Source organism: Xenopus laevis, chromosome 5L (assembly GCF_017654675.1).
Source record: "Xenopus laevis strain J_2021 chromosome 5L, Xenopus_laevis_v10.1, whole genome shotgun sequence".
In the NCBI taxonomy this organism is placed as follows: Eukaryota; Metazoa; Chordata; class Amphibia; order Anura; family Pipidae; genus Xenopus; species Xenopus laevis.
Genome location: NC_054379.1, coordinates 110,817,619 through 110,843,447, shown reverse-complemented (window position 1 = coordinate 110,843,447; position 25,829 = coordinate 110,817,619). Strand labels below are relative to the sequence as shown.

The window sequence follows — 25,829 nt, the reverse complement described above, 5'->3', positions numbered from 1 at the left end:
AGTGGAAAGTACATTTCATTGTTCCCTATCAGTGATTTTTTTGGAAAAAGTAGTCTACCATAAAAGACTAGGTTATGCTCTTGAGATCAGGTCTGCATAAAAAAATTCAAGAGATGTTTCTGGCACCAAAAGGATTAAAAGAGGTGTTCCAGGCTGTCTGCTTTGTATGTACAAAATTTAACTATATTTGTTAATGGATAAAAACTGACAGAAACATGGAATGCACAATATTTCCAATTCCCAGATATTCTCTGCCTCAAATATAAAATATAAAAGAGATTATTGGGGTTATTTATCAAAGTACGATTTTATCTCAACATTTTCTGCAACAAACTCTAATCAAATCCGCTCGGGTTTTTTTACACTTATTTGTTATTACATTTTCCCGAAAATCTGCTTTGCGGGAAAAAATTTCACCCAAAAACTCTCATGCTTTTTTGTCGGAAAACCCCGGGGTATTGCACGAAACCCAGCGCACATCAAAAAATCATTGGGACTTCTCCCATTGACTTCGACAGGTCTGAGATGCCGGATTTTCTAATTTGGACTTTTGCATCCTCGGGGTTTAATAAATGCTGAAAAATTTGTGATTTTTTAAAAATTCGATTTTATAATTTTTCGGGATTTTTGCATTCGGAGTTTAGTAAATAACCCCCCATGTGTAGAAAACTATGAAGTTCAGCTTAACCCCAGAGGGTTAATAGACCCTGTGAGAAATAATTAGTCCACTCAGTCATTCCAAAGAAGGTTGTGCTACACCTGGTCTCACACAAAACAAACAAAAACGACACACAAATACCATAACCAGCTCCTATCCAACTGCATTGTGTTGTAGAAAGAACAAATAGTTGAAAAAAAATATGTAGCCCGGGGAATGATATTTTGCAAGCGATATCCAGTATTTCTGTTACCTCAATAGAGTGTCGAGTTACCAAGCCTGCAATCACCATTCAACTCCCTTTTTCTGGTTCCTTAATAATGTCATGTTTAAATAAGCAGTCTTCGGGTAGGTGACTTAGAAGAACAACAGTAGACTCAGACACTTTAATAACAACATGTTTAGAAAGAACATTCCAGTGTATATGATACTCCCCTGACCACCTGCCTTAGTTGACATACTGTATTACAGACTCTTGGCATCTTGGTTTATGAATGCCCATTACAATGAGCCTGCATGCCAATCTCCAACACCAGACACCTGTCTTTGTATATATTTCCATTAGCCTTATTCATTTAAAAACGTTTGTGCACAAAGGCGGATATGGAAGGTGAATAAAAGCTGGTCTTCCTGGTCTTGCAAATATATAGTAGATTAGCTAGTCAGGGAATTATGAATATATAGAAGATAACATACTACTATAATTTATAACGATATTAGAAGTCACCGTGGCTGAGTAGACTGATACTGAGCCGTACGTATAAAAGCAGTAGTGGTGGAGTTGGGAGGGTGGGGGAGCAGCAGTGGGACAGCACTGGACATGGGCAAAAGAAATCTGGACTCTTCACTGATAACAGTAAAGTATAAGGATTATAACAAGGATATATTTTTATTGCACTTATTGAAGGAGATGTAATTCAACAACACCTTGGACAAGACCTTTCTGCCTTATAAATTTCATTTGGCAGTGCATTATTATTGATGGTCAAGCAGTTTAAAACATGTTATTATGAAGTCAGCAAGTAAGGGTGAAAAGGAACATTCAATATGTTTTAGATGTCAAAATGCATAAAAATTAAGATAATCAGAACATAAACAAAATACAAATGTGTTAAGCATATAATTATTATAAGGATATAATACAGGTGTGTGCTGTATCATACGTTCAATAAGAATTGTCAAAAAGCCTGCTCAAGTCATTCACAGTGTCATGAAGAAACTTCACAACTTCACATGCCTTTTTCTTTATCAACTTTACTAATTTTGAATGAGGAGTTGGCCACATTAAATGATGTGTGAATGAGAATGCACAATTTGACTTTACAGCAGTATGCAAGCATGCAGATAAAAAGGATTCCTGGCTAGAATAGAATAGAATATACTTTTTTTGTATTACATGGGCAGTTGCAGTCATATTAGGTGAAGTTTACTCTGCTCTGAGCCCATTTTTCAATGTGGGACAAGCTGACAAAGTACTACAAATGTCAGAGGAGTAATAGGTAGCACCTTCCATTGATTGAGATATAAGCACAAATTCTTGGGGTGCTGGGTAACATGTTATATAGATCAAAAAAAGAAAAAGTATGTCCCATAGCTTGCACTGCCACTGTCTCAGTCTGAGATCCCACTAGGATGAGAATAAAACTTAACTTTTACTCCTGACCATTTAAAATAAAATACCTGAAAATGTTAATTAAAAGAAAGGTTAGGAGAGGAAGATGTTCAGACTCAAGGTCATCCAATTGTAGACAGTATATAGAGAGTTAGATTGAAGCTTGATTAATAATCACAGTAAATACAATCTAAACTAAAGCTATTAACGGTTGTATAGTGCGTTTTAAACGAAGTAAGTGGTATATATGCTTGGATTGTGGCACTGATAATTCTACCTACATTCATCACTTGAGATACATAAATACAGGACCATGGAAGTGCTACAATGTAACTACGATAAGGATGGTGAGGTGTTTGTATGGTTTAACATCTTGTTCTATTCAATTCCACTTCACTTTTATAAGCTGCCTGCTGCCACCTGTCACTCAAAAGAGATTAATTACCTGGGCAGCCAGTGCTGGGAGCGGCACATTCCATCCTGGCAACCTGGCCGCACCCAGAGGTGTTGACATCAGCCAGGTGAGGTCCCACTCCCAAAATGCCTTCAAGATTGTAGACTGGCCCCACCCTGTTCTGTGTGTCCCACTCATTCTGTGGCCCCTGCAGGCAAAATGCTCATGCAATCCAGCTCTCTGCTCTACATAATACACTTAGCTCAGCTGAAAGAATGAAATACCATAACCCCAAGCCATGGTTTGAACAAACGTAAACTGCTGTTGTCTGCTCTGCAGATATTTTAGCACAGCGTGTTCCATGGAAATCAACTGTGCTGAAAGCTAAGCTTACTTTAATGTACTTGGTGCACTCTTTATTTCATTTCATAGTCTACCTTGTCTTGAATCATCCATGTAATAACTGGTGTTGAAATATAATGCTTAATACATCTCCCCAACTAAAATCTCATAGATTACTGACCTTGATATTTAGTGGAGCAATTTTATATGGAGGCAGATGTACAAGGTAGTGTCCTTGCAAAGTTAAATCACGAGACAGTTAGAGAATGGTGCAATTGACCAGTCTGCTTAAACCTGGTTTATTTATCACTAAAATGTTAAGCATTATTCTTGAAAACTGGGGCAATGGAAGTAACAGTCAAGCTTTTATTGAGTTACACTCTATTGTTAAAATAATAACATTTTTAGAATGTTCTTACAGAAATACAGTTCTTCTGTCATGTCTGTATAGGTATCACTGCTGAAAGTGCTACATCTACAGTATATCTGCTTAATATATTATAGGAGCTGAGGTCAAAAACTCCATCTAAAGTGCCATGTTCTCTTGTGCACCCAAGTACCAGAGTAAGAGAAAGGGAGGGGGCTGTCGTGTGCCTGTAATTGCAACACCTCCTGCCTGGCTGGATGCCCTGGGGGTTTTGCCCCACCCTGAGGCTCTGGGACACGTTCCAGCCACGCTGCCCTAGAATAAATGAAAAGGCAGAATAATAAGAAAAACTGACAACCACCCCTAGTCAAACATAGTTCAGTTTACATAGAAATTAAAAGGAAAAAAAGGTTGAAGGGAGGGAACTGCGTATTTCTTTAGCTTCTTTTCCATTTATGCCTCTAGGCTACATAAAGGGACAGAAATAAGAAAGGAAAAAAAAAACCCTCTTTTAAAAGGCAGCCCATCCAGTCCATTAAGCAGGAGGAATGTGCGTCTCCCAAGAAGCCAGAAAGCACCCCACTCCTTCTCCATAATACAAGGGGCTCAGCATGTCACATCACTGCCAACTAGCTAAACAAACAGAGACAAGGGAAACTTTACAAGAATAATCTCTTGGGAGACACTTAGTTATTACAGAAAAAACATAAAGACGACATAAAACGAATATACCATTATAGGATACCACTGCATATCTGACCAGATGTTATGGTACTGGGAATTACTACACTCTTCCAAATAGTTCATTGCACTCTTTGTTGTCACACATAAAAACATATTCATTACCCCTTTCTTGCATGGGGAGATAGAGAAAGATTTAAGCATGCTGCTGTTTTTCTACAGGAGGACTGATATACAGTAGCTAAACAATTTGTTTTCTACTAACTTGCTGACAATGGCCCAGTGTGGTTCCCTCAGGGGACAGTTGTGACAGTTGTGTGATCCCACAGCTGAACTCTCTGACTTGAAAATAAGGTTACTTACATACATAAAGACTGGGTAGGGGAGAAAATCAACCAAACCTGAATTTAGAGGTGATACATCTCCCACCTGCCTCCTATGCAGTCGGATCAGCTGACTAAATTATGTTTTGCTCTAACAAAGGGAGCCAATCAGATTACATGGGGAAATTGCCACTGTCTGGCCAGTTTTAATTCAGAATACATATATGTAACATAATGAGCATTAATATCTTATTCAGTTCATGCTGTGGGCGCAGATGATATTGAAATATCTTGCACCTTTTTGTTGAACAAGCGTGTATATTATATTGTAATAAAGAAAAAGATCTGATATAAAACAGTGATGTACGATGTATACGCCATAGGAGATTCAGTAATGGACAGGAGTAGAGAACAATTTAGAAGAGAAGAAATAATATAAGGTGCGCGCGCGCACGCACACACACACACACACTAGTGACTAAAATGTGTGCAGTGAGATGGTGAAAGGAATAGAATTGGTGAGAATATGCAAGGAAAATAATGATGAGAATACACAGTATACAGTTAACTTTACAGTAGAACTCATTTGAGCTGTCACATGACTAAAGGGGATAGTAACAATATAAATGGCATTCTCTTGAAATCAGGGAGTGACAATTACAATTCATTTTGCAGTTATGTTGCCACTTAACAGTAAAACGACAGGCCAACCTAACAAACAGTGTAATCCTTATTACTTTATACTTATTTGATTGTTCCCTCAAATAGCCACAACTTGCATTGCATTATAACGGCTGCATCATCATTATAAGGATATCATTTACAGGATCATCTTTGTGTATTAGGGTAAGGTCACACTGGGAGATTCGGGGAGATTTAGTCGCCCGGCGACTAGTCACCTCTTCTTTGGGGCGACTAATCCCCCCGAACTGCTTCCCCCTGTCTTCCGCCTCCTAGGATGAAAAAACACCCGTGGCATGGCACTTGCGGCACTTCGTTTTCCGAAGTCGCTCGAAGTTTCCTCGTGAGGCAACTTTGGGCGACTTTGGAAAACAAAGCGCCGCGAGTGCCATGCTGCTGCCATTTTTTCATTCTAGCAGGCGGAAGACAGGGGGAAGCAGTTAGGGGGATTAGTCGCCCCAAATAAGAGGTGATTAATAGGGATGGGAGAATTATTTCTCCTTGTTTCGCTGCAGAAATTATGCCCATAGACTTGTATTGGGTCATGCGGGAAAAAAAAAAGATTTGCCACGTGTCAAAAACATTTTGTCGACCACAGACTTTAATGGGTGTCAGCGACATTTTGCCTGAGGCTAATTTTTGGCGAAACGAAACGGGTCAAATTCACCCCAATCTCCCCGGATCTCCCAGTGCGAACTTACCCTTATAAGAGTTATATAATATATATGTGGTATCATTATGCATAAATCGTCAGAGCAGAATTTGAAGCAATAGAAGCTTCTCCTTGGCACTTTGTGTACACTACTATATAATATGTCATTAGCAATTTACATGAATGCACCTCCAAAAGCAGCTATTAATTTTGGAGACATAACAGTAAAATGTGTCTAAATAAATTTTAACTTTGCAGTTTATTGATAATTAAATGTTGCTGTCAAATAAATGTTTAATGTTTAGGCAAAATACCGTGTAACATTTTATAGGATATAGCAGTTATTAAATCAAATCCTTACACTATCTATCAATAGAGCAAGAACTGTTAATTTCAATATATTTTATCTTAAAAGTCATTCTAATCTCTTTTAAATATGGGTCACTAAGTTTAAAGAAAATTCTCATGATATATGTAATTATTTTACAGACTCTCCATAAAAGCGACTTGTAGTATGCTATTGTTAGTGTTCTGGTCCTTCTTATAATGGTTGGCTTTGGGGTAGAGTTGTTCTAAGTCTGGTGTGTGAAAATGAGTCAGTATTGTCTGGATTGCCTCAAACATCACTGTCAGACATGCATTTAGCACCCACTGCATTCGCTGCCCATCAATTTCTTGGTGAGTACAGGTTGAGGATAATGATAGGTTTCTTAAAGAGCAGATGTGTGGGAAAAATACTACTCCCAAAATACCCAACCATATAACCTTGGGAAAAAGATAGTTTCACAGTTCTTCAGCAAAAAAACAAGAAAGTAAAAAAGTACTGATTCACTAAACACATAAAAATGCAAAAACACACAAGGCAAAAATACACTATATATTTTACATTTGAAATACTCTGTATTACCAACATTTATCACCTTAGGGTGATTTTGCACTGGCAAAAACTGCACGGATTTCTTTCAGTGCCATAAGAATAGGAATTTTAATTTCCAAAAAATGAAGCTAAACAGAGAGCTAAAAAAGTGGTATACAGCCACCTTGTAATTTGCCATAAACACAGCAACACTGAGCCAAACGAAGACTTGGTACAATTCAAAATTAGTGTTGATTTGAGAGTACAGAATTAGTAGGTGTAAATTGAAGATGTATGGCTATAATGAGTTGTAGGAGCCAATATAACCGTACAGGATAATAGTCACTTTAATGAAGCAGCTGCCACAAACAGATCCTAGTGATTTAGTTTATATAATGTATAAAGTGTATGTGATATCAATTAATGACATGGGGGCACTGAACCCTGGCATGTTGAAAATCCCTATGGCGTGATTGTAATATTATAGTCAGTGTCAGAAACATTAACTAAAAAGCTGTGCATTCATATATAAAGGAGGCCCATAATGCAAAGGATCCCATTTGTCCCTGATTTTCAGTGACTGGCTGAACTGGTTTGTGAGGCTTCTTCTTCTGAAATAGAACTATCCAGCCTATAGCTCACTAATGTTGTTAGACTTCGCTGGAGTCCAGCAACCACTGAAGCAGCATTGAAATATATGTTTTTTTGCAGGATTAAGATACACACAGTAATGTAGTGTCTTAATTGGTATAATAATCGCATTCAAAACTATTTAGAAAATTATAACAATTAGAAATTGTTAATATCATGGAAAATGTTGTAGTTTTAATGAACAATCTCCCAATACCTAGGGCAGGTATTATAGTAATAAAGGTGTTACAGCATTCCACGAGAGTCTACTAACAGAAGTCTTATAATGCAATCAGTGGATTATAGGTCATTTCCTTTTAAAACACTATTGACTTAGATAGGAATGCAAAAGGCATTACAGAAAGAACATTTAAGTCTTTGGTATTTACAGAACCTTGGATTATTAAAAAACAAACAAACAGCTTTCCATTGCTCTATGTCCAGGTAAGATTCTGTGCCTTAAGGCCATATGTTTCAACTTCCAAAAACGGCAGCAAAATAAAGCATTATGGGAAGAGACTAATAAGCAATCACGGGCAATGCAAATACATACTTTAAATGATGCCAGGTATGTAATGTACTCTAGGTATATATTATATAGGTAGGAAAGAATAACCCTGAAAAAATGGGTTGCTTTCCCCATCTTTTTAATGTGTGAGTATAATCTAAACCTATGAAGAAACCGACTTGTATTTTTATAACACGCAACATGTGACATATATTTAATGTCTCCTGCACCCTAATTATATTGAGAAAAGATGGTCTTATTGTGAGCCATCTTTATTTATAACCAGGTCTGGTGCTAAAACAGCCATTTTGGAGCTGTGCTGTTTTATATTCAACGTATGGCTTTCCAGTTGATGCTGAACTATATCCTAGAACACCTTGGGAACTGCACTTTAACTGCACCTCAATGATGATATTTGGGGAAATACTGATAAAAAGTTGCCAGGTTTTATTGTCACTATCATGCTCCCTCTCACTCTTCCCACCTAAAACAGTTGTTTTTTTTGGACCACAGGGTCTTGGGAAGTTGCTCTCATTGCACACACCACTAAGTACATCTCTGGGTTCCTTCTTTTAAATAGATTGGGAAGAAAAGATGAAGGGAACCAGGAAGGGTAAAGTGATAAAATATGGAGTTTGCATAAGTGTATGTGCCAGTAAGGAATTCCCCATAGCTATGACCTTGCACATTTTGTGGGGGCGAATCAAGCCATCACTATATTACATGATATAATTTATCACCATATGAAATCGATTGTATCACAGTATTATCATTGCCGGTAAAACAGATCATTAAGGTGAGTAATTTCCCTGTTTACTTCAAACATTTTTTTTTCCCAACATAAGACAGGGCAGGTCTGATCAAGTTGAATTTTGGAACGAGTTGTAGCGTCCCCATTTCTACATAATGCTGCAGGGCACAGTGGAAAAGCAAGTCTCAACTGCGCTCTGTACTGTAATCAAGCTTTGCGGCGCCTCTGGTCTTGTCTGCTGCATATTTTACAAGCATCGTCATGCCTTCAAACTTCCAAAACCTGTCTCATCTGCAAACATTCACATGCATACTCACATACATTATACACACATATATATCTGTATAGGTACATACAACACATTTAGGAAAAAAACATGATCCACAGGGAACAATTATTCAATTTCCAAACGCCACTGTTTTTTGAATTTATGATGCAGGACTACTACAGTATTTAGTTCATATTTTCCATCATTAGTATCCGATGCCTGTGTATAGTGCAGCTTGATCAGAAGATATTGCAAATACAAGGGATTAACAATTCGTACAGAAGATGCTGGGGGCTGTGATGAAGGTCAGGCAGGTGAATGGCGGGAGCCTGCAGGGCTACAATCTACAATATGTGTGTAATAATGAAAAGCTGGTTGCACTGCCTTCATGTTCTGATATAATAATACTGGGGGAGAGCATATTGCTGTACATCCAGTTTATTTAACTTAGGTGCAAATGTACAGTATTTGTTTTTGCATGTGTTTTACGTGTTGCCACAGTCACTTACGTGGCACTTAACAGATGTCCACAGTGGTACAATAGACCCTAATGTAGAAGAAGCGGCATAAGCTTTACTTTGTACAGATATAAAAAGATTTTCAGGGCTTCCAAAAATTAGCAGCTAGGGTCTTGCGTATCTCCATGTGCTTAATTCTGAACTGGAGTGAAAGTGTGTGCCCACACCCATGCCTACTTATGATTAGTATTCTGTACATGTAACACACTACATGCCACACCCTGACAGGCACCACATTTTAATATTTTCAGTAGCATCTAGTTACCAGATCAGGTTTATGAAATAATTGTAGTGGGTTTTATCTAAGATATACAGTATAAAGGATATGCACACAGTGTGCACTTTTAGCATTTTCTTTTGTGGGTCTCAGTCTCTACTGATGTTCTATGTCACACAAAGCAGCAGTAATAGGGTCAATGTGTTTGTATACTGTCTATGGACTTCACTTGCAGAAGAGCAAATCCATTTTAAACGATTATATCATCAAGGTACAGTCTGAGCAGTTTTAAAGAGTCAATTCACCTTGAAATGACACCTTGAGTATTAAAGACAAATTGCATTTAAAAATTCTTTTTCTTTTTTTGGACTCACACCCTCTTGCATCAAGATAGTATTAAATATTTCAGACTTAATTAAAGCATTAATATATAAGTATAAAAGTATAATAAATGAAGAGGAACGGCAAAGTGTCTTTAGATATTGCTTATGCATTATTATATTTAGACCTAGCAGAAAAGTGCAGCAGTCAAAACACACAAAATCTCCAATTAGCAACCATGTAATGAGACACAGTATAGTGAAGCTGTGTGACCTATAGGTCTTGAAGTTCATTTAAATGTTTACCGCCCCTAGAATTTCAAGATCTATCACATGCCAATCACCATAGTGGGTGTGGTCCTGCCTTTATTTCTCTTGAGTACATCCTTATAGCTGTTAAATAAAACATTTCCAGTGAGGGAAAAATATAAAGGACAATTCCTTGTGTGACACCTCAAGCATTGGGAGGGGGGCTCAGCAGAGCAAATATGAAAGAATGGTTTGGTGGCAATCCACTTCCATAGCAATCAGGTGACAGCTTTTTAAACTCCCTGTTCTGCTTCTCTAATTCTGTCTAGACAGCAAAAGGGACCAAATCAAAAGCAAATGAGTGGGCTGGCATGTTCCTTAGGCAAAGAGAGCTGGGAGAACAATATTGAGTACCAAGCCCAAGACATTCCTATTAACTAAACTGGAACAATAGAAGCAAAATAAAAACCTAATATGCTTAAAAAAAGTTTATAAAAAAAAACCAGGAGGAAAATATCTCATCTGCACCTCTATTTTGCCTTGCATTTCCTTGATAAATGACCCTTTGTGGTATCAGTTGTCTAAATATCCCATAGTTCATCTTTATGTAGTAGAAGATAAAATAACCAATCTTACTTATATGTCCAAAAAAAATAAATAAGTACAACTGGATCAGCTGGATGTGTCATAAATGAATGGTGGTTTTTAACACATATTTATACCTGTATATCAATAGGCAATGTATTATTTTTTCTTTTTGTTTCTGTAAATTCAGACATTTCTGTTGCTTTAAACATGCTATGACAAGCTTCAGGATATAAACAAGTCTTGGCCCCATCTTATACAGAATGGGCTAGCTGCAGATGTTCTCCTGCAAGCTACGTCTTGTCTTGTACAAGAACATTCATCTCTAAAACACATCATTTCTTCTTCGCCTGTAGCTGAACTAAGGAGTGGCTCTATTAATAATGGAATAAAATTCCTCACTGCAGGAACCCAAAACCTTGCAGGCTGTATGAAGAGCTGACATACACTTGCCTTAGAAATGCGTGCTACAGTTGATTGAGTTTTACACTCTAGAGATTATGAAATGTTTACACTAGTTGTGGGTCAATAGGCTTAGTGTATGCACACAAGGAAACGTGATCAGCCATAAAGTAATTACAATTTTTCATTTGTCCACACAAATCGCAGAACACAGTGGAGCACAATTACTTATTTTGCTTCGGAGTCTCTGCCAGACTTCGTGCAACTACATCAGTGGGGCACATTTACTAAAGAGTGAATTGTGTTTTTCTTATGAATTTTCGCTAAAAAGACAATTTGCAGCAACATCACCTATTTACTAAAAGAAGAGCAATACACGACACCAGCGAATCCGCTAATTTATCAAAGTGTGAAAATTTCAATTTGTTACCCTTTTCACCAGAATCTATGTCGCCAGTTTCTGACTGGTGAAATAATACAATGAAGTTACATCTCTGTCTTCATTTTGCTCTGCAATTCGCTCTTTAGTAAAAGTGCCCCAGTATATCATAGGTCTGTATATCAACCTTGTCTTAAAATGGCCATAGACAAGGAGATCTCTCCCCGATATGCCCACATTTAGGTGGGCGATATCGAGCTGATCCAATCATGGGCCCTAGGACCCAACAATCGGATCAGAATGGAGGCAATACGGGTGGTTGGATTGTGGGACCGCATCAACGAACAGACGCGGTCACGATCCGACGGGATATTTTACCCTGCCCGATCGGCACCTGACCAACTTTCAGACAGATATCGATTGGAGACGCCCATCAGACCAATAAGCTGCCGACTCAGTCTGTTATCGGCAGCTTTTATCGGCCCGTGTATGGGGGCCTTTAAGCACTCAGGGATTCCCTCAAACCCAGTGAGCATCTTGGGGAATGGCCTCCATTACAAGATCACTGTGAGTGACATTAATGATTTGCATGTGATATAATCATATAGGAGTTCACTGATTGAAAGAGGAAAGACTGGCTGATCTGGAAAGGCATGCCCACAATGCTTCGCTTGCATATGATTATTTGGCCTGTGAGTTTAATGCTCATAATGGTGCAATTTAGCATGTAATGTGATTTGGACCCAAGTTAAATGTTTAAACTGCCCCAAATGACTGTACACAGGGTTGGTATTATCAGGAAAGACAAGGTAGCCCAACTTTTCCCTGAGCATGCTGGGTCTTGTCGTCCAAAAAAGCTGGAGGGTGAGCAGAACATAATTGTCACCAGGGCCGGAACAGGGGTAGGCAGAGTAGGCACGTGCCTAGGGTGCAAAGCTGAGGGGGCACCAGGCACATACCTGCTCTGTCGCCTACCCCATGTCCGGTCCCGTGTCTCCCTGACTGCCGCTGGTAAGTTTAGTTTGAATGCGCTTCTGCACATGATCGCTGCGCACGATCGCTGGTGCGTAGTTTCACGCATGCGCAATTGAGCACGCACTAAGCCTGCGCCATGGCCGGCCAGGTTGCCTAGGGCAACTGGCTGCGTTGGCCCGGCTCTGTTGCAGACTATCCATACACATTACAGAAGGAAAGAATGCTTATGTACATATTTTTGTTTGTGCCTGTCATTCATTAGGCAGTATCATGAGTTACAGCCTATAAATTGCTCTGCCAATTGGACCATGGACTGGAGTTATATGGCAAGGTAAATGCATGGGCCTCCATTTCTAATCACCTGTATGCCATGGACAATTTTTGCTTCTGAATTGACATGAAAGAAGGGGGGGGAAACTACTTCTTATTTAGTTCTGAAATAGACAAAATAAAGTGTTCCTTATTTTCTTACTCATGTATTGAGAGGGATTGAAACCCTCCTAAATCCTTCCTTCTATTACTTCATGTAATCCACTAAATTGGGACTTTTAGCAGATGCTGGAGCAGCACTGCATATTTTTTGTTATGTCTGCACTCTTTACTTGGCTGGATTCTTCTGAGGCTGAATCTAGTAAGACTGCCACAGGCACTGGAATGTGCTTATTGTACCTCTTCACACGGTGAATTAATTTTTATACGCTGAAAGCAAATTTAATCCAGGCTTCTATTGCATTTGCTCTCATGAAATAGGGTGGGGTATGTGTGAGTACATGGCAATTATATTTAATGAACACTCAGCTTGTTTTATATCAACAGCTTTTCTGTAAAAATCCCCTGAAAATGGTTCACTACCAGTAAAGATCCGGGACATGTTAAAAAAAAAAATAGTTTTTGATGATACCAGGTTGACTGATAAGGCCCATTGGTGCATAGATTGAGTTGCTCTTATGTGTTGATAATGCATATCATTTTGCTATCAATTTGGGCAGGCCAAGTAGACACATGGACTAACCAGATAGGCAGAAAATTAAGCTATGCATGGTTTCATCCAAGAATATCACTAAAAAATTTAAAAAAAAAGGATTTTAGGGAGCAATACAAGACTGACTCTACAGTCTGGTACAAGATGGTGTCATCTAGTCACGGTCACCCTTAATAAGTATTGGAAATCGCTTTTTTCTATAAATTGTCATTTAGGTTTAAGTTCAATAGACTGGTTAAAAGCAAACAAATACAAATTATTCTTTTATGCTAGAATTTGAGGATTGAGGTTGGGAAAGATAAGCTGCCGCCAGATGGACTACTTTCTGAAGTTCAGGGCCCTTATCACTGCTGAGTGTCTGCAAAAAGCTGAGTGACAGACCTGAGAAAAACCTGGCAGTAATTTCCCATTATACTCTCTGCTGGAAAAAATTGCATCTCCCTATGTATATAGCTTGTTATAATAATCAGTGAACATAGGATTACACGAGCGCCTCAAAATTTAGTGATGTAGCCAAACTCTGTGAGCCTTCATGGATTATTTATCAGCAGTATTGTCTTGTGGATTAATCTACTGCTACACCTCCACCTATCAAACGTTTCTTCTGTTCCTCTGCTTTTCACTATGATCATGTGGTATGAATTAATGCATGGGAAGATTTGCTTGTTTGACAAAATCCCCAAGTGGATAATTTCCTGATTAGGGTGGGGGCAACTCAGGCGGAGCCGCGAGACCAATGATCAAACCACTTGCAGTGCAAGCACTATGTCTATGACCCAATGCAGTCATCCAGAGGTGATTTCCATAGAAAAGTTTCAATAGAAAAGTGACTGGCTCTTGTTTTTTTTTGTTATGAATAACAATTACTACTTTAATGTAGCAAGTAAGTTTACTGAATGTAGATCACAAAGTGGTAACAGTTTCCAAGATGGTGAACCCTTGTTAATTTATTACCAGCCATGTTATTTTCTTTACTAAAAAAAAAAACATCCAGGAAATACAAGGAACAGGTGATATATTTTGGAGTATGCAGTTGATGCAGCATACAAGGTAATTTGATTGATTGCAGCATGCAAGGTAAATTGACATGATAATTAAGTATTTTATATTTATGGCTTGACAAGGGAACAATTAGACATCCCTTCATTTGATATATTTGGGTTGTGCACCAATTCCTAGTGAAAGTTGCATGGACTGAACACTTTGACTATCATTTTTGTTGATTTATATACTGAAAATCAATTAGGTTGAGATTTAGGCAGAATATATTTGCTCTCCTGGAAGCTTGGCCTTAAAGAAAAACTAACCCTTAAAAATGAATATGGCCAAAATTATATATTTTATATACTGCACTTATTGCACCAGCCTAAAGTTCCATCTTCTCAGTAGCAGCAATGATCCAGGACTTCAAACTTGTCACAGGGGGTCACCATCTTGGAAATTGTCTGTGATACATGCTCAGTGGGCTCTGAGCAGCTGTTAAGAAGCTAAGCTTAGGGGTTCACGCAAATTATCAAGCAGAAAACGAGGTTGGCCTGTAATATAAGCTGATGCTAATTGCACTGGTTTCTGTGCTGCCACACAGTAATTATCTGTATTAATTTCTAATCAGCTTTATATTGTGACATTTCTGTTCTATGTTTACTGTATATTTGAGTCATCCCCTAAGATCAGTAAGTGACAACAGCACAGAGCATGTGCAGTTAATCAGCAGAAAAAAAGATGGGGAGCTACTGGGGCATCTTTGGAGACACAGATCTTTACTGCTAAAGCATTGTGGTTGCCTTGGGCTGGTACAGAAGCTCAAAACTTAATGTATAACATGTCTAGCCTATTTCTTTAGTTATGCTTTACTTATCCTTTAAATCCCATTAGGGTGACATTTAGAATGGACATCAATTTGTTGGATTAAATATTCTTAGAAATTACCTCTATCACAATGTTTTTAATATTTGTAGCCATGTTCATCGGTAAGAGGAGCCCTGACCAAAAGTTGTACAAGAACAGGTTTTTGAACCCAAAATATAAAAAAACCATGTTCAAGTTAAAGAAAGCTCTAGTCAAGCACATTAACTGCAAGACAGAGACTCATTTTAAATATGTAGCTCCAAAATTTGCAAGACAGCATGGTGTCTTACTGCATCGCTTTTAATCTATTACTCACTCACAAATGACAAATTACATCACATATTTAGGATCCATCCATGGCGAACAGGTTGAGCTACTCACATCTGATTATAAGACATGTTTTAAGATAAATAAAAAGTGGAAGAAGTTTAACCTCTATACAGAGGGCGGGTGGCTTTAATCTGTGAAAGCAGAACAATTCGAGGTGTAGCAATTTCACAGATGTGTCACTAATAACAGTGGGGAGGAGATGTAAATGTAGTACATGGGAATTTCTGGGGTGGCAGGATCTCACAATACAGAGCAAAATAAATCATTCAGCACTGATTACATGTTTGTCCAAATTTCACTGCATTGTAGTACAGGTATAGGGTCCATTATCTCGAAAACCCATTTCCCAGAAAACTCAGAATTACGGAATGGCCGTCTCCCATAGACCCCATTCTATCCAAATAATAAAAATTTTTGAAAATGATTTCCTTTTTCTCTGTAATAATAAAACCTTGATCCAAACTAAGATAGAATAAATCCTTATTGGAAGCCTATTGGGTTTATTTAATGTTTAAATGATTTTCTAGTAGACTTAAGGTATGAAGATAGAAATCACAGAAAGATCTGTTATCTGGAAAACCTCAGGTCCTGAGCATTCTGGATTACAGGTCCCATACCTGTACTATCAAAATGCAAGCCCTTCAGAAGGTCTACTTGCCTGCAATGGCAAGTCTGCATTAATATATATGATATATATACTTTAATCACATTAATTGGGCTGTATGTGTTATTGTGCATAGCGGGGGAAAAAAAGTCAAACAGACTGAGTTACTAAGTCAGATGTTAAAATGCACCAGTGGCGGATTTCAACAACGAGACTTTCATTTCCTAAACTAATTTAAAGAAATTGCACTTGCAATTGTGCAATGTAGCACATATGTTAGCAAATGAGCCCTAATGTCTTACAATATTGCAAGAAAAATAGTTAGGCAAATAGAACACAAGGAAGTAGTTTAATGTAAAGTAAAATGACAAAATAAGCTATTATATTAGAAATATTCTGAGATCATAATGCACTAAATTAACAAAAATAAACTAAATTCTGTGGTTAAAGGAGAATACAAACGCAAAGGATCACTGGGCAATAAAATGCAGTGCTTAGAGGGTGTGAAGGGGTTACTTAAACCAATCTACCTATAATGTTAAACAATAAAAATGGCAGGTGTACTAATGCCCCTACTAAATCTGAATTGGAATCCAAGTTCAGTTCAAAATGGTTACATCAATGTGAACAGAGAATTATAAAGTGCTTTGTACACATGAAGTGCTATATAAATAAATATATTCAAATATACATAAACATTTCAAATAAAATCCAAAATCCCAAGCTCTGTAAGGACAAGGCACTTTTTCTCAAGTCTTGTGCAGAAGCTGAAGAAGCATAATAATGTTCTTTTACGGCGATAATTCACCTTCTTTAATTAAAGAAGAAATTAAAATATTGAAACGTATGCTTAATTGCATTTGAAATACAGTAGAAGTTTAAAGTTGACATCAACTGCAAATTGCATGAATAAAACTTTCTCGTTCTGCTTACCGTCCAGGTGGCTGACTTTGCTGTGCTGGACTGCTGAAATGATACGTCAAAGCTGTGAGGTCCAGGATAATCGGTGTTAGATGGGATGGCTGGAGAAGGGGAAAGAGCATCAAAGGTAGAGCTTGGCTGGGCATATGGTGATGGTGCGGTGACACTGTTTTGAGCATGGTCATTGGCATAAGGACTTGTTGAAGAGGAACCATTCTGGATCTGCTGTTCCATACTATTCAGGAGCCCCAAGTTAGTATATTGCGGCTGTAAAATACAAAAGAGGAAGATTTAAAAAAAATCGAATTACTGGTAGAAGATAATATAGAGTAATTTATTATAAAGTGCAGATCTTGATCCCAGTCTAGTAAAAAAAAAAACACTAATCAATCACTAGGTGTTTTAATTGGCCTGCTGTTTGAATCTAAACATCTTGTTGCTATGGGTTACTAGACCTGGAGCAAAAATTAAACCTGTTATTACACTGCCACATTTTGCATAAATTAAGTAGCTCACAATACAAACTAGAGTAAATTATACAGCTTTGAGATCACAATGTGCATTTATGCAACATATATGCAATATTTTGTACAATATATAAATATTTTCCTGCTGTTTAGAATCATTTTTGAAAGAAAAATGCTTCAGATAAAAATAATTTCGGATTAATTGTAAAGCTTATTCCATTGCACTGGCTTCAGGGAAATATGAAACATTTCTTGGAAAACTTTCGGATATGGATTACATTTATTTGCTGAGCAGAATAATAATTCTGAAATTAAGATATCTCAATTATCCCAACTCAAATCAAATTAAAGATGTCACAACACTTAAAACTCCAGCCTACATTATTCATGTATATAATATTATAATACACAAAAGCCATGAATATCTTGTAAATGATATCCTTATAAACAGTGAGTTCTGATGTCATCAGTTATAAACGGTGAGTTCTGATGTCATTTCTGTCACATGACTCACTGAAATTTGTGTATTATAATAAATAAAGTACCCCCAGTTGCAAAATATGAGGATATTAGCAGTTACTTTGGAGTTCCATGACCTGTATAAAAACACAGTTTTTATATGGTCATGAAACTCTTCGCTAACTTATAATATCCTTATATTTTACAAGAGGGGGTACTTTATTCACTATATATAGTCCTTTGTGTCTGACATTTGTACTTCTCCAGCAATGGAAGATTCCAACTAAATGAGTGGTCCATGCGACCACTGCACACATCTTCCTAACTATCTGAAAAGCTATGCATTGTGTTTAGTATACACATAAGCAAGTCAGCTGCAGTGTTTTTACAAAGCATGGGATAAAAACGAAAGCCATAATTAATAAATCAACTACAAAGCAAACCTGAAGAACAGGCCTCTGCAGTGCTAGACTTTGATTTTTCCTGTTCACGACTGCACTCAAAAAGGAAAATCATGTTTATTTCACAACTAACACCAGTGCAAATATATAATTTAATATTGCATGATGTGAGAATTCTGTGCTCCTAGATGTGATTTTGAAAATTAAAAACACAATAGTCCAGATTCAATTCAGTGAGAAAAAGTTCTCCCTCGATTTATCAAGTGAAAACTCATGGTCGAGATTCAATTTAAGGAGAAGCAGTTCCATTTTTTCCCATAGACTTCAATAGAGTTTTCACATGATAAACAGTGAGATCATTTTTTCTGAATTGAATTGCATCTAAAATTGAATCTCAAACATGACATGATCTTCTAGCTTCTCTGCAGCCTTTCTCTGCCAAAGCTCCCTTTGTCACCGGGGAAGAGATTAGTTGTCTACTTGATTTAAAAGGTATTATTATTCCACAGAGTACAACATGTACAAAATATTTAAGTTAAGCTTTACTGTAGATTAAAAGCTTGAATTGCCTGACAATAAAAGTGAATCCGCATTCAGATGAGGCATGATTCATATGTTCTTCATGTCCCTAGTGGGGCATGCAATAAACTTCCCAAAGCACAGAGAGGCATTTGAGGGCATAGAATCTTATACCCTGCAATAACTGTTTATTCTTCGACTTGTGTAATCGTTTCTATGAACCCCCCTTTAGCTACTGTATGATGGTACTGCACCCTCATACATAAAAAGTGAAACAGGGTCAAATTCAATTCAGTGAGAAAAAGATTTATGCAATTCAAAAGATTTATTTCTATTTAAGAGATTCAATTTGAGATGCAATTCACTGTGAAAACTCTATTGAAGTCTATTTTTTTTATTATATTAGGGCCAATATTTGGGCCTAATATAATTATATTAGGGCCTAATATAATGGGTCCAATATTTTGTCAGTTTAGCAACCTACTTTCATTCATTACATTATATTAACTGCCACTTGATCATTAACAGCTAATTGCCTATTAGTGGCTATGGTTTACAAGTGCCATGAGTCAAGTGCCATTTTACTTTATAAGCACGGCAATAACACAATTTTTATGGCAGGACAAGCTTTAATTTTCTTTATTAACTGTGGTCAGGTAAGCAAGTCTTTGACTATTCTTATCAATATGAATAGTACCCTGATGCCAGCCCTGGATACTGATACAAAAACAATATCTGCGTTGCTGAAATTCCATAGATCACATAAATGGTGGCAAAATTAACAATCATCCCAGTGCTCTGTACTGTGAAGAAGGAAAATTCAAAAGCTCAAAAATTTAGAAGATTCCTAGAAGAAATTCCTGGCTATTAGATTTCATAGTGTTTGTAACAGGTTGGCTGGAACGCCTCTATACCAGACAAAACTGATGCCCAGTGAGAGAAGGCCAGCATCAGACGCTCTCACGTTGCTTGCTGAACAAAAGAAATGTCAACAAGACAGACAGAGTATTGGGGGGAGGAAGTCTGAAAAAGGTGAGCAAATTCAAGAGCAAAAGATCTTATAACAGAACAAACAGACTGTCTGTCTGTCTGGATCTCAGTAACCCATCATCTACTGAAAAATGCTTAAATAGTGTACAGGTGCACAGCTGCACCCACTTATTAAAGGAGATATAATGTGAGTTAAAAAAGCCAATAACCAGGAAGGTTTATTTATAACTTATGTTTTTTTAACTTTAATTATTTGCCTCTTAGTATGTAAACGATACCAAAAAGAATGATGTTCATCTAAGCTTTTTCATTTTTAAAAGATTTAGTTACCATAAATAAATCGATAATAGTACCGAATGAAATCATCATTGTAAATGGTTATAAAATGAAAGATAGGCCAACTAAAATATACCCCATTACTTAAAGCAGACATGTATGCTGCCAAAACATTCCCAGCAGAAAGCTGATCAGATCAATTTACAGGCAGAGCCAGTTGTTATCTGTTGTGAATGTGGTTGTGGTGCAGATCTCTGCCCCGAAGGGTGGAATTTAAAGGGCAAAGACCAGACTTTCATACACATTCCATAGCACAGAAATGTCCCTGTAGGGCACAACTGAAAGTTTTAACTTAAACAACAATGAAGCAACAAGTCACCTTTAACACTGGTGACATTTTTTTTTTTTTTTTAAAGCTGTGTTGTCGATCACTCATCACACCCACAGACATTTTATATTCATTGTTGATGGTCCCCAGGTATAATTTAAGGTGCCATTTGCCATTTAGAAAAATGGTGTTTACAGCATTACATTCAGACAGCTAAAAATGGAAAACATTGTTTCCTTGCTTCCGCTGAAATGCTCCACAGCATTATGAATGTACTTATATTTAGGACTTTTACAGCACTGCAATGAAGCATCATGAAAAGCAAACAAGATACAAAATAAAAAGGAGAAATGAGATGAAAGCTTTCCAGGCATGTCCCACCTGCAATTTGGCTTTACAAGCATTTCCCATAACTGGCCAAAGAATTAAAAGGAAACTCTTTGAAAGCTGCAGATGAATTCACCCTGAGACACCCTCCCACATACATAATCTCCCCCAGGATCTGCTCTAGAAGACATTAAAGCCAAAGCTTAGTGGATAAACAGCAACCTGACAATGTGCTGGGGGGAAACAAATGGCAGGATGTGACAATTAAAGCATTGCTTTGCCACTATAGAGGCATCTTATATTATACACAAAGGTACTGCTACTTTTTTAAACAAGTCTTACCAGTAGACACTACATTGGAAAACAAAATATAAAACACTAAATCAGAGTGCACTCGCACCTGGAATATATCACTCTGTTAAAATCCCCTGAAATCCTGTCCCTCTACATGCAGATTTTTTGCAAAAGGCAATTATTTTTTAGATTTTGTTTGTACTGGAATCAGTTATTAAAGTGAGCTAGATATATCTGCTAGGAAAGGGAGCCCCCCTATAAGATACATTGGATCATTCCTCTGACACTCAACTGCTGCATGAAGACAGAAGGAATTGAAACAGATGCTGAAAGAGGAACCGTGAATATAAACTTTATTATTTCAGAAACAATGTAGAATATTCAATTGATTGTATTTAGAATGTTTCTTACTTCACTGTGAGGAAGCATATATAAACGTTTCATTTTCGCGATAGTTCCCCTTTGAATTTTCCAAAATAATAATTTCAATTAATGATGCACCTTGCGGGTTGGTGCAGATAAGAAAATGAATGGAGCCGTAGCTCCAACTTTACTACTATCTGCCACTTACAACAATCTGCCACTTTGGAACAACAGCATTTAGCCATTCCCTATCCATTCTTTTGGCCATTGAGCCTGCCATTAAGATACCAAAAAGTGTGCTATAGTATTAATAATAAGATTAGATTATCCAGTGTTTGTTCTTCAACTGTTTCAATACCCAGCCCCTCTTTGCCCAAACAGGGAAACATTTGTGACTATGCGATTTTGCCTCAAAAATTATCAGTCATGAGGGGAAATCACTATGTACTTTTCTATTGCATATGTGTAAGGCATACTATTTGACTGCACAGAGGAGTAGTCTGGAACAGCTCCTCATAGCTGCAGGCTAGTCATCAGATGACATAGCACCTCAGGCAACAAAGTAGTAATATAGATTTGACAAAGTAAAGACTGTAGATCTGAATTTAGGTTTTTGGTCATTGACAAATATCTATTAAAATGTCTTTATTTAGATTTTGGACACAAATCATGTTCTGTGCCCAAAATCTGTTAAATAAAAATATTTTAATAATAGTTGGAGTGCTATGGCAAACAGTGCTAAGAGTTCCCCAGGATCATACTATTATATAAAAAGAATAATACAACAGTGCGAGTAGTAGGTTGCATAGGATTTGGAATGATTAGTAATACTAGGGGTGTTTGCTGAAGGTATGCCATTAGCCCTTCTGTTGCCATGCCTTGCAGTATTAAGCCTTCAAAAATCTACCACCTATGGACAGATGTTAAACTAATAATGAACCCCCATTTGTGTTGTATAACTCCCAGCCTCCACCCTGTAGGTATTATTAGCCAGGGAAATTATACAGCGAGGACCACACATTTGCTACACATCCATTCCATTCTTTGCCTGTGGCTTTAAACTAAAACAGGCCTAATGCAAGCTATAGCACCGCAGTTGGCATTGGAAGACTTGTGACACCCCTGACCTCACTTGCAGCACCCCTACACGGTATTATAACAACTGTACAACAATGGGAAGTGCCCTACTTGTCAAGTGAGATATGGGAGCACAGTTCTGGGTGTATGTTTTTACTTTGGTTGATAGTTGCCACCTTTTGACTAACCATAACCTGTTTGTTCAGCAATCAAGAGCAAGTTTGCAAACAAGGAGCACGTTCCTTGCGACACTCCAGAGTGATTAAGCCGGCAACTTGTGATAAACAGCACTGCAGTTTTATGCATGAATGGTCTATTGTTAACCTTGGATGAGTCCCACGAGGCACAATAAGGAATACAATAGTATAAGTGAGTAAGGTCCAACTCTCAATTCATTTAGTGTTGGCACTTCTTATTGAAATCATGGAAAAATATCATTTATAAAACAGGAGAGGTTCTTATTGTGCGAGGCTAATATTTTTCTGCAGCTTCATTCTGTGGTTTTAAGCTTTACTGCTCCATTTATGGTACCTGTCCCTGGTACAAGCAAGAGTCTTTCTCCAATACTCCAAAAATACTGCATGAATAAGGTTGAAATAAAAAGTCCCACATCCCCAGATTCTATTTACAATACAAAGAGAAGGACTGTCTGTTAATGTTTATTGTGAACCCCTGTCATGGGTCACTTTGTGTACAGTACAATATGTATGATGAATTTGGCTACAGAGTTTAATACTGTTTTGCAGGAAGGCAAAGGCCTTCCATTTCTACAGTGTATTTATATACCTATTATAAGTGTTCAGAAAATAGGAATAGGTTATTCTACAGAAAGACCATCAGTAGGTGCTGCCATACCAGAGTATATAAAATATTCATAGACTTTAATGACACCAACAGTGGGGCCATGGCAGCTTGTCTGAAGTTACTGTGTAGCAACTTTGGACCATACTTTCAGAAAAACATGGAAGATTTTTTTACGCCTGTATTGTAACTTTCAAATGATTTAACATATGATTCAACATATGTAAAGCAATCCAATTTATTCATGTAGGAAATAGATTCTATATCTAATAAAATATATACATATAGGGGCCTATTTATAAAAGTACAAAAACACAATTTTCATCATTTTCTCCTCTACTTTTTTCTCCAACTTTGCCTGTTTCTTTTTTTCCCTCCCAAAAACAAGACTTTACAGCACATTGGCATTGTACAAATGTCACAAAGTCTGTTACTAGATATATTTTGCCAATCCACGGAACTGTAAATTGCCTGTTTCAGCAACATTTTGTCAAATTTGTTCACAATATTTTCCATGTTCTCCTTTTTTAAATTGTTTTTAGTTTAGAATCATTTCCATAAATACATTTTTTGCCATTTCACTGCCATTTCTTCAAAAACTTTTTATACATTCCTATACACCTTTTATTAAGGAACAGGTCAATTGTCCAGCGAATAAATGTGGTGAAATAATATGAAGTTTACATTTTACACCATGATAAACAGATGCCATAACATTTAGCATGATTTGGTTAATGTATGGGAACTGAAGCCTGGCCTTCTGGTGATCTGATGAAAGGCACAGGCAGCATATTTACAGTAAATGCACAGAAATGTAACCTATATTGAGCAGGCAATGGTTGCCATATTGATTACATGGAATTATTGAAGTGCTGCCATCGTATTGTAAGTGATAGAACCCATTTCTAGTGCTATTTGCAGACCATAGGGACAACCAGTAGCTGTGTAAATAGAATCTAGAGTTTGGCTCACAGTACAAAAAAAAACTGACCTCTACATCTAATCTTTTTCCCATCTTCTTACTGAACTAATAAAGTCAACAGTAATAACTTTATATAAATGTTTGGATATGTTCCAAAGGAATAAAACATACAGTAAGTCAAGGAACAGATTTGTCTGATAATGTTCTTATCAAATGTTTTTTTGCTCAGAAAGGCAATTGTTTGCTTTACACAGCTAAGAAAATAAACTCCTCAGGTGACAAACCTTCTCAGGTAACAACATCTCCTTAAAAGCTTTCTGACCACTGAAAGCTTCACATTCTTATGTGTGATGGTGAAAAACTTGGCTGTTCCGACGAATGACAATAAAGAGTCTGCAGGATTTTTTAGACACAAGATAGCTATTTAAATAATATCCACAAAAACTAATTTTATTGAAAAGCTATGTAATGTTCATCACTTTATATAAATGTACCAGCTGCAGGCATGTACTTGCAATAGGCTATGCTAATCTACAACTAAAGATGCAGTGATGTTTCCTAGAAGAGTTTTTACTCAAACACATCTGCTGCTACATGACATATAAAAGGAGACACTGAACATCATACATCAAGAAGAATTGCCAAATTCATGCACCTGGAAACAAATACAGATACTATTAATATGATCATACATCTTATATGCGCGTTACAAAGTAAATGGTTTAAATGGTTATACAGTATTTGCTTCTTGGATATTTAAGTATTTTACTTCCGCTGTTTTTAGGAAGGTGACCCCAATTTCTTGCTACCAATAGTTCAGTTTGACTCTCAAAACTTTTGGAAAGAGAATTAACGCTTACCTCACTATACTGAGCCTGAGCATTGTTTTCCAGATACAACATCTTTGCAGTGAGGTTAATCAGAGATGCTGTCCTCTTTTCTGGCTCCAGGATTTTCTGTGCACCCCCCTGTAAGACCCCAATGAGACACGGCTTGTAATAAAGAGACAACACTAATCATGAAGTTTCTCAGTTTTCCTGTCTATCACATCATTCATGGAATAACTCAGTTTATATACACACCTGGATTTAGGCATGAAGGGGCGGAGTGATTTCCTTTTTACCTACCCATTCTGTCAAAGGTTCCACCTGGCCCCTGATCTCAGTAGCCTCACCCACCTCATTAGGTAGTTAAAATTCCTTACCACTTTTTACAAAAGACAGACATAGAAAAAGGCAGAGGGGCTTCTGTATATAGCACATTGGTGTGCAACTTGAATTACAAAGAGGCAAAGAGGCATGGGACTCACATTATGGCTTTCAGTTTTTTTGCAATTACTGAAGTGACTGTAACACATCCATGGCTTAAATGATATTGTACACCTTAACTGGGAATAATATATGCACCGTGCATTAGAATGCTAGTCTACTGAGTGGTACATATGCAATATTAATAAAGGATATTGACAAAGGATTTAATGCAAAGCGGCTGTAATTTTAATTTAATGTAGACAACCTTATCACTACATAATAATGCAAACTGCAAATAGGGA

General features: G+C 37.3%; 1 protein-coding gene across 5 annotated transcripts in view; it reads right to left on the bottom strand.

The window, feature by feature from the left end:
* tp63.L (tumor protein p63 L homeolog) overlaps positions 1-25,338 on the bottom strand; it is a 43,183-nt gene extending 17,845 nt beyond the window's left edge. For 4 of the 5 annotated variants that reach the window (XM_018261615.2, XM_018261616.2, XM_018261617.2 and 1 more), the window contains exons 1-2: positions 25,138-25,338; positions 17,066-17,320 (exon numbers count right to left, since the gene is read on the bottom strand). In XM_018261615.2, the coding sequence (XP_018117104.1) occupies positions 17,066-17,320; positions 25,138-25,179 (297 nt within the window). In that variant the 5' untranslated portion in view covers positions 25,180-25,338. 5 annotated transcript variants of the gene reach the window in all.
* Between the last annotated feature and the right edge of the window lie 491 nt (positions 25,339-25,829).